The sequence below is a fragment of the Populus alba genome, chromosome 8 (genome assembly GCF_005239225.2).
Source record: "Populus alba chromosome 8, ASM523922v2, whole genome shotgun sequence".
NCBI lineage: Eukaryota > Viridiplantae > Streptophyta > Magnoliopsida > Malpighiales > Salicaceae > Populus > Populus alba.
In genome coordinates this window covers 17,978,747-17,987,879 of record NC_133291.1, presented here as the reverse complement: position 1 = coordinate 17,987,879, position 9,133 = coordinate 17,978,747, and the positions used below count along the sequence as shown (strand labels likewise).

General features: G+C 31.2%; 1 protein-coding gene across 2 annotated transcripts; it reads left to right on the top strand.

Moving 5' to 3' along the window:
* The first annotated feature begins 1,433 nt into the window (after positions 1-1,433).
* On the top strand, positions 1,434-6,305 carry LOC118032848 (lipoamide acyltransferase component of branched-chain alpha-keto acid dehydrogenase complex, mitochondrial). Of its 2 annotated transcripts, XR_004684730.2 has the most exons (9): positions 1,435-1,718; positions 1,806-1,958; positions 2,104-2,229; positions 2,738-3,114; positions 3,844-4,091; positions 4,665-4,753; positions 5,209-5,436; positions 5,796-6,002; positions 6,124-6,305. XR_004684730.2 is itself a non-coding variant. In XM_035037624.2 (8 exons), the coding sequence occupies exons 1-8, from the start codon at positions 1,572-1,574 to the stop codon at positions 5,907-5,909; spliced, it is 1,482 nt and encodes a 493-aa protein (XP_034893515.1). In that variant the 5' UTR covers positions 1,434-1,571; the 3' UTR covers positions 5,910-6,305. The 2 variants fall into 2 exon arrangements, 1 of the variants encoding a protein (XP_034893515.1); XM_035037624.2 differs by having other exon boundaries at positions 1,434-1,718; positions 5,796-6,305.
* Positions 6,306-9,133: the final 2,828 nt, after the last annotated feature.

Sequence of the window (9,133 nt, the reverse complement as noted above, 5' to 3'; positions counted from 1 at the left end):
AATAAAGGATGAGAGAGTGTTTTTTTGCGTTATTTCCTACTTTTTTTAAAAAACCAATTATTTCATTGCATTTTAAGTTAAAAAAGAAGAGGAAGGGGTTGAGGTATTTTAAGATTTTCAACATAGTTGTTCTATTATAATCTAATTTAATTGGGAGCAAATAATCTTTTAACAAGTAAAAACAATAATAAAAAAGAAAAAATTGTTAGACACCACTTGCATACTTGAATGAACATGCGATGTCTTTCGATAGTTAAAAGATCCAACTATAATGCCATTTGAAATGCTCACTAGTTGTAAACAGATCTAACCATCGTGTCACTTGAAATGTTCATAAGTGGCGAAGATGATAAGGAGACGCATGTAGTCCAAGTTATGGCGGTTCAGCATTAGGTGAGTTTTTTTTTAACTCCTCTCTCTCTTTTCTCTCTCATTTCATTGAAATCCGTGGTGGGGCAGCTAAATTTCAAAGTTATCCTCCCATTTAGTTTTTCTTTCAATTGTAGTTCTTTTTCTTTTGATTGGTTTTTATTTATTTTGAATTCTTCTTTAGATTTTGTTTTTTAATTACATCTATTTCCATTTGGTATTATTTTTTTATATTAAATATAATATTCATTCTTTTGATTGCTATTTTTTATTCTTTTTTATATTTATTTATTTTTTTTAATTTCCCCCCAACATTTTATTTTGTTTAATTTTTTATCGAATTTGGATTCCAATTCTTTTAATTACTCTTCTTTTATCATTTTCTTAGTTTGTTTTGTTTTCAATTTTATTCATTAATTAAAATTTGATTTACTTAGTTTTTTTATTCAATTTTTGTCCTCATTTATTTAATTGCTCTTTTTTTAATTTTTTTTCAATTTCCCTCAATATTTTATTTTATTTATTTTATATGCAATTTTGATACTCATTCTTTTAATGATTTTTTTGTTTTATGTCAATTTTTTATTTTATAGGGTTATCTCGGGTCGTGGGTCAATTAAGTTAATTCAGGTTATTTCAGATTTTTTTTCAATGTTTTTTTATTTTTGTCTTTCAATTTCATCCCTTAACATTAAGCTATTTAATCTTGAGCTTTCTTGTATTTTTATGGTTTTTTTTTTTTTTTTTCTTATAAGATTATTTTGGATTGCAAGTTAGTCAAGTTAACATGTTATGAGTCAGTTTTTTTATTTAGTTTTGATTTTTTTTTCTAAATTATTTTTAAAAAGTAAAAAATTTAATATCATGTCATAGGTGGCGAGTTAATAAAGTTAATCTGGATTATTTTTTTTCTATATATATATATATTTTAAATTTTATTAGATTATTGAATCATAAGTTTTATAAGTGTTTTTTTGTTTTACTTTTTATGTAAAAATATCTCGATATAATATTCTACATGTTCATCAAAATAATTCAAATTTGCTAAAATTATATTAGCCCAAACATTTGTTTTGGTTAAAAAGAATTTAACTTCGAAACCAAGCGTAGAGCGAGAAAAAAATAAATAAATCTAGTTCCTTGAACAAACAACAAAAGTTTCTCCCATTTTCCCTGAGTGATTAGCAACGTCTTCATCAACGATGATTGTAAGAAGGATTTGTCATAGACGGGCATGGAGCTCCACCCCACGATTTCTCTACCCGTATACTACTGCTCAATCTCCAACTTCGTCTCCATTAACGTCCCACAAACTTCCTTTCATTGGTTATCCGAATAACTCTATCAACGTGAGTGACTCTTTCATATTATGTAACTTGTTAGTTAATTGCTTTGTTTTGGAATAATTTGTTAGATGGCTGTTGGGTTTTTTGTAGATCAAGATTGAGTGTAGGAAAGTGGGTTTGTGTTTGTTTTCGAGTCAAGCTTCGGTTGATGTGGGAACGAGTGCTGGAATTGTTGATGTGCCTTTGGCTCAAACTGGTGAAGGTATTGCTGAATGTGAACTTCTCAAGTGGTTTGTGAAAGAGGTAAGTGCATGAATGAAATGATCTCTGACAAAGTTTTGAGATATGTTTGTCTTGATACTGTTTTCAAATCATAATGTTGGCGTTGATTTAGCAGGGTTTAAAATTGTTTTTTTTAAAGATGGTAATGCTATTGTTGTTGTTGTAGGGGGATCAAGTTGAAGAATTTCAACCACTGTGTGAAGTGCAGAGTGACAAAGCGACTATTGAAATAACGAGTCGTTATAAGGGCAAAGTTGCTCAATTTCTCTATGTTCCTGGAGATATTGTAAAGGTGAGAATTTCGTGTTTCACTGCTCATTGGCTTGGTGAAGAAATCAAGCTGACATTTTGAATTTTTTTTTATAGATTAATAATAATTCAATTTTATGAATTTCATATGTATGCATTTAGCGATGTGGTTTTCCCTGTGTGGGAAATGGCGTGGGATACAAAAGATGAAATTACGGAGTGGGAGACGTTAATTTGGGGAATCAGTTGGAATTCAGTTTGAAACTATGTCAAACAAATATTTTTTTCTTTGATTTATGAAGCAAATTGTTATTTTGTTAGCCATGCTAGGTAACACTAGTACCTGCCTGTGTGAACCTAAAATGGGCCACAATGGCAGAGCTGGCTCCATTTCTCAAGGGGACCCAAAAGATAGGGAGACTGTGCTCTGCACAATTAGGGGGTGTTTGTAACTTGAAGTTAGCTATGAGATTAGTTTTCATGCATGTGTATTGATATTTTGAATTTCTGGTAATATATGATATGTGCGAATAAGGGTAACTACATTGCAGGTTGGAGAGTCTCTTCTTAAAATGGTTGTTCAAGGAGCTCAAGTTCCAACGCAGAAACAAGATGTTTCTGAAAATTTTGTTTCTCATTATTCTGGGGTGAATAAATGTAAAACTGGTGGAGTCCTGTCAACACCAGCTGTGCGACACCTTGGAAAGCAATATGATATAAATCTAAATGATGTCCATGGAGCTGGTAAAGATGGGAGAGTATTAAAAGAAGACATACTGAGACATGCTATTCTGAAAGGAATCATTAAAGATTCAATTGGCATTGAGAATGCTGATTCCAGAGACCAATTTTTGAAAGGTGAAGAGGACCACTCATATGTCCCAGCTGAATTAGGATCACAACATGGTGATAAGAAAGTTCCCCTAAGGTAAAATATTAGATACAAATGTGAACTGAAACACCTTCTTTCTATCATTATTTTTCATGAGGAGGGGGCAGGAATATACAAAACTGCTTTCCTTGGCATTTTACTCTTCACAATGCTACCAAATTTTTCTGTAGAATTGTAGGATTAGGACAACATGACAATTTCTTACACTGCAGATGAGTCAACTTTCCCTATCATTGCAATCATAACGTCAATTAATTGTTATCCAAGGCATAAGGAGGCAACCATAACCATGTACATGTAGTTAGTTGTGTTCGATGATAGTTGGATCCCTACTGATGAAGTTTTTTAACATAGGAACTGTATATAGAAAATCAGACATATCTTGTGAATTCAACAGTCTCAAATAAGTTTTATATGGGATGGAAGAACACTCGTATTGTAAATCTTGTACTGTGAGATATGATAACTTTTAATTTTAAATTCCAAAATTATGCTGTAAAATCTAAACCTTTTTACTGCAGAACCCCTAATCTTTTTGTGTGCTTCTTTTACTCTGAAAAGCAAATCTTTTACTGTAAAGTCTAAACCCTTTCCTTAAAGACAAAATCTTCCCCCCTCTCCCTAAAACTCATTTTTGTTGTTGTATTGATACTGGACAGTTATTTGTTCAATTCCATTTACTTAGGATTTTTTAAAGAATATGCTTATTAGGCAAACCACTTTAAATTTAAAGTTAATGCAAAGTCATTGTTTTTTTCTTCCCAGGGGTTTCCAACGTGCGATTGTGAAAACAATGTCTATGGCTGCAAAAGTTCCACATTTTCATTATGTAGAAGAGATAAATTGTGATGCATTGGTGGAGCTTAAAGAAAGTTTCCAAAACAGTAACACTGAACCAGGTGTGAAGCATACATTCCTTCCATCTTTGATAAAGTCACTCTCAGTGGCCATCAGCAAATATCCGTGGATTAATAGCTGCTTTAATGAGGACTCAATGGAGGTCGTCCTGAAAGGTTTGTTGATTTATTCTTCTTTGCTGCTATAATGTTGCTTACTGCCTCTATTTTCTGATGGGCACATGCTCAACGAGCAGTAGAAAACTACGATTTCACAGTAGGCATTTCAGTGTATGGGCACTATGATTCTTGCTTATGAAAGCATTTCTGCTCAACATAATTTAAAATGGTAATTTTAATGTCCTATGCAAGTCTTTGAGAATCTAACAAAGCTTGAATTAGATCCAGTGCCAACAAAAAGTTTATAATAAGAGAAACATTTTTGTATTATAGATTGACAATAAGTCACCGGTATTGACTGCTCTTATAAAACCAATACAAATTATTGTACTTCAACAGAAGATGGGTGTATCCACCAGAGGCTCTATATTTGGTTCTACAAGGATGTATGGGCACATGTTTATATTTCTTCTTGATGGAAGAATTGTTAGTTCTGATGTAAAATAATTATTGCTCTTTTGAGATCTATTATTCAGTATGTTGCTTGGATTATGTTGAGTATTCTTATTGATGCCCTTAACCCTCTTTTCTAGTTTTGATTGTGGTCACAATAACTGTTGAATGTCATAGGTTCCCACAATATTGGAATTGCCATGGCTACTCCATCTGGTTTAGTTGTACCCAACATAAAGAATGTCCAGTCTCTTTCCATCTTGGAGGTTGTTTTACTGATTCCTGTCTGTTTTATTTACATAAGAAACTATCTTCTATTCCACTCTGCTTTTTATCTGGCAGCTTCTTTCTTGTTGTTATTGAGTTTGACTTCAAACATTTTTCTTTACACACTTAATAGTTACTGGAGAATATATAACCTGATTGATTTGATAATGAGAGTTAAAATGGTCTAATATATATTCAAATTGAAACCAGTGTTTTTTTTTTTTTTAAGGTTGAAACTTGCTTTATATGCACTCTAATGGTTAGGATCACCCATCAGTATAGGCAAGAATGAAATAGTGCCTTTATATATATATATATATATATATATATATATATATATCAATCATGTTTTGCTCTCAAATGTGTTTACTTTCAGATCGCTTCTCCTTAAAATTTTGTTGTAATTTTTTTCCTTTTTAATGGTTTTATTGACAATGTCCACATATGTATTTAGATAACGAAGGAGCTTTCATGGTTGCAACAATTGGCCTTGGCTAATAAGCTCAACCCAGAGGACATAACTGGTGGAACAATAACACTAAGCAACATTGGAGCAATTGGTGGGAAGTTTGGTGCTCCCATCCTGAACTTGCCTGAAGTGGCCATTATTGCAATTGGCCGAATTCAGAAAGTGCTTTGTTTTGCAGATGGTGGAAATGCATATCCTGCATCAGTTATGACGGTAAACAGTGTTTCAGTTACTTCATGCTCATTCTTTTTTATATGTTTAAGAGTAATCCTAAGAGCTAACACCATCTTCCAAATGACCTTGGGATATACACCATTATATTTATATGCTCATTATTTTGGAAATAAACTACTGTAACTAGGCAAGTCATTCTTGAGAAAAAGTAAACCACGGTCCATTGTATAGGAAAATCTTATTACAAAATCAGCATGCAATTTCAAACAATTAGAGAACTCTTGTGACAAAAATGGCTAAAATTGTACATTGCACTTATGATTGTAAAAACTATGGTGCTTGTAGCTTTCCATTGTTATTGTGGATTAATCTGCCTCTCTGGCATGCCTCTTTCTCAGGTAAATATAGGTGCAGATCATAGAGTGTTGGATGGGGCGACTGTTGCAAGATTTTGCAATGAGTGGAAACAGTTAATTGAAAATCCAGAGCTGCTCATGTTGCTTATGAGATGAGTTGTCTTGACTGGTTGCAAGATGACATGTTTTCATCACACGCAGCACCTCTTTCGCGTACGGTTCAGTAACCGGGAAAGAAAAAAACAAGTTGTAAGTTCTGGAAATCGAATTCAATAAGATTTAAATCATGAATAATAAGGTTTTCGTTAAGTCCATTATTGTCCATAGATGCTTAATGATCCAGATATATGTTTATTTTTTCTTGATGCAGCATGAGTTAGGAGGGGTTAAACTTGCTGCCTTTATGTTACTGCTTGAAGATGAAAACTTCCTGTTGTGTTTGAATTGCGTAGCTTACAAGCGTCTAATGATCAGGAAATAAGGTTACTCGTATTCTCTTCTTCTGCCATACACGTAATGAATTTTTGTAAGCTTTTAGTCTTTGATGACAAATCTGAGATTTTAATCTCTATTCCGAGGCCTAAACCTGAAACCTAAAAGCAAAAAAACAATGTCTTTTTCTTTCACGAATCCCATGTCTTAGCATTGGGGGTGTTCCGCCTGGAGCTGGGGTCGATGGCTGGACGAGCCCGTTGTAACTAGGAGAATTGGGTGGCGTGAGGAAATAAAAGGAAAGAGTTTGCTCGAGAGAAAGGGAAGAAACTATCGTTAGTTATAATATTGTAGTTATAATATTGTAGCTCTTGTCTTGTATTTTATTCAATAATAAATATTTACATGTGTACATAACAACTAACCCTAGCCCTTGCAAAAGTTTGCGTGTGATATTGTGAATTGTTTTTTTTTTTTTAAATTAATAATGCAAAATCAGTCAGTCTACATAATTTCTTTATCTTGATATAATTTGTAACAAAATGGAATTTATTGAAACAAAAGTTTTTGCAAACTTGAAACGTGTAGTCTCTATCTTGGTATTGGTATTGGTATTGTGGTAATTTTTGTGGTTATAATTTGAAAAAAATTATTTTATAAAAAGTATTTTTGGTTGATGTTGGTTTGGTATTTATATATATTTGGTTAAAATTGTGGTTGAAATTGAAGTTCAACAAAGTAGTTTAATGTGTTTAATTAATAATACTTTTTAAAATTAAGGTTATAAAATAATTTTTAAAAATATGCATTAAGAATTCCTTGAGAGGTCATCTCTGCAATATCTTCTACTCCAAAGTTATTAAGCTTTAACTCTTTCTGCTCTGGTCTAAACAAACACAAATACCAAGCTATCAAAGCACCGCAATCATGCCCCAGAACAAAAACCTTGTCTTGATTCGGAGCCAGGACATCAAGCAACCCAATCTAATCACCAACCACATGGAGACAGGTGTAACTCCAAACGTGGTGTGTTGAGTCTGGTGCTTGACGAGCTTCTGCTTGTTTAGAACGGACAGAGGAGTTGTTAATTCATAACAGTGTCAAGCTCTGTCTTCGTTGATGAAAGAGGGAATCTTGGGGAAAAGACTCACAAAAGCGAGTAAAACTCGGTTTTTTAATGGTAATGGACTACAAATAATATTTTTTTTTTGAATCATATACATAGCTTTCTAATCACAAAGAAATCTGAAAATCTTATAGATAATAAAATATGAATTCTCTTTATTATTTTAGGATAATTTTTAAAATTTATTTAATCAAGTCTATACTTGATTTTTTCAGGTTTAAAATTGTAATTCTCTATATAAGTTATATTTTAGTCCTCAATTTCTAAAATTTATTTACAATCAGGTCACATATGATTAATCATTCTATTTTAATTTTTGATCAATAATTCTTATGTACGTGACTCATTAGATTTTCTAATAAGTTGGTACAAATATAAATTACAATCCTAAATAAAATAGAATTAAATAAATTAAACAACTTAATTCAATATCAATTCAATAATTGATTGATTTATATTTGATGATAAAGTACAATATTTAACAACCTGTCATGATCCCATAAATATTAGAAAAGTCATAAGTGGTGTAGTTTGACTTATCCTTTTAGTGACTAGTTTTTCAGTGTAATTATTATCCTTTCATCAACAATGTTTCAATTTAAACATTATAACATGAAGTGTATCTATTCTGTCAAATCATATTTGTTCTCAACACCATAACATTAATTATTTGAATAAGATTTGAAACTCTTACAAATCTCATTTCACCTTGTATAAGATTTTACAATCAATACTATTTGAGAACATATAAAATATTTTCTCTAATTCGCTTAGGATGACGAGTCATCTCTTGATTACTCAAATATCTTTATATAGTTCATGTTATACCTAATATTTTCTAATTTATTACCCCTGATTAGAGCAACATGTAATAGGATCAAAACATAACATTTTCTATATAAGATAACTTAGTGATTTCAAGTCTAAGGATTATGTACACAATTGTCATGTGATCATTTCCATAAACACAAGTGATCTCTCCATATAGAATTCACATGCGGGTCTTCAGTGTATATGTCATCTGACAAACACCTACATATTAATCCTAGGTATCCCTCGTATCTCAGTTTATGAGAACAACTATTTCATTTCATAAAGGAAAGAACATAATATGTATCAGTTTCAACAACTCTAATTAACATTTAGTCTTAATAGAACATTGACTAGGAGCATTTAGGAACAATGTTTTGATGCAATACGAATTCCATAATTATAACAACTTTATAATTTCCTTTACAAAACAAGTTTGTTCCAAGGACTTTATCTTTACTCTAGATTTATTAATCAAATATTTGATGAATATTAAAGATAAATAAACTTTTATTAACAAATTAAATATATTTACATGAACAAAGTCAGTATCACGTGTAACCAACTAATTGAGTAAAAGATATTTACACTAACTCTCATTGGGTTTTATGTTAGGATATGTTTTACAAAATATAGATTCATTACTTATATTATTACTTAATTATTTGGTTTGAATTATGTGATTTAGTAAAAATGGTTTATAATATGTTTTAATTTTATGAGAACATTAAAAATTATTAATATAGTTTTATTTTTTAAAATTATGAGCTAAGATTTTTATCATCAAATAGATAGAGAAAGGAGGAGTGAAACAGAATGATGCATTGGATAAGAATAAAAAACTCAGAATAACTTGAAATCAAACCCGCTAGCCAAGAACACAAACCCTAACATTCAAACTTTAGATCCAAAATAGACAATTAAAGGACAAATAAATGGAAACGAATAAACATATATAAGTATCAACTTCTATTAGAGTACAAAAGTCAAGCTAAAACATCAGTTTATAGGA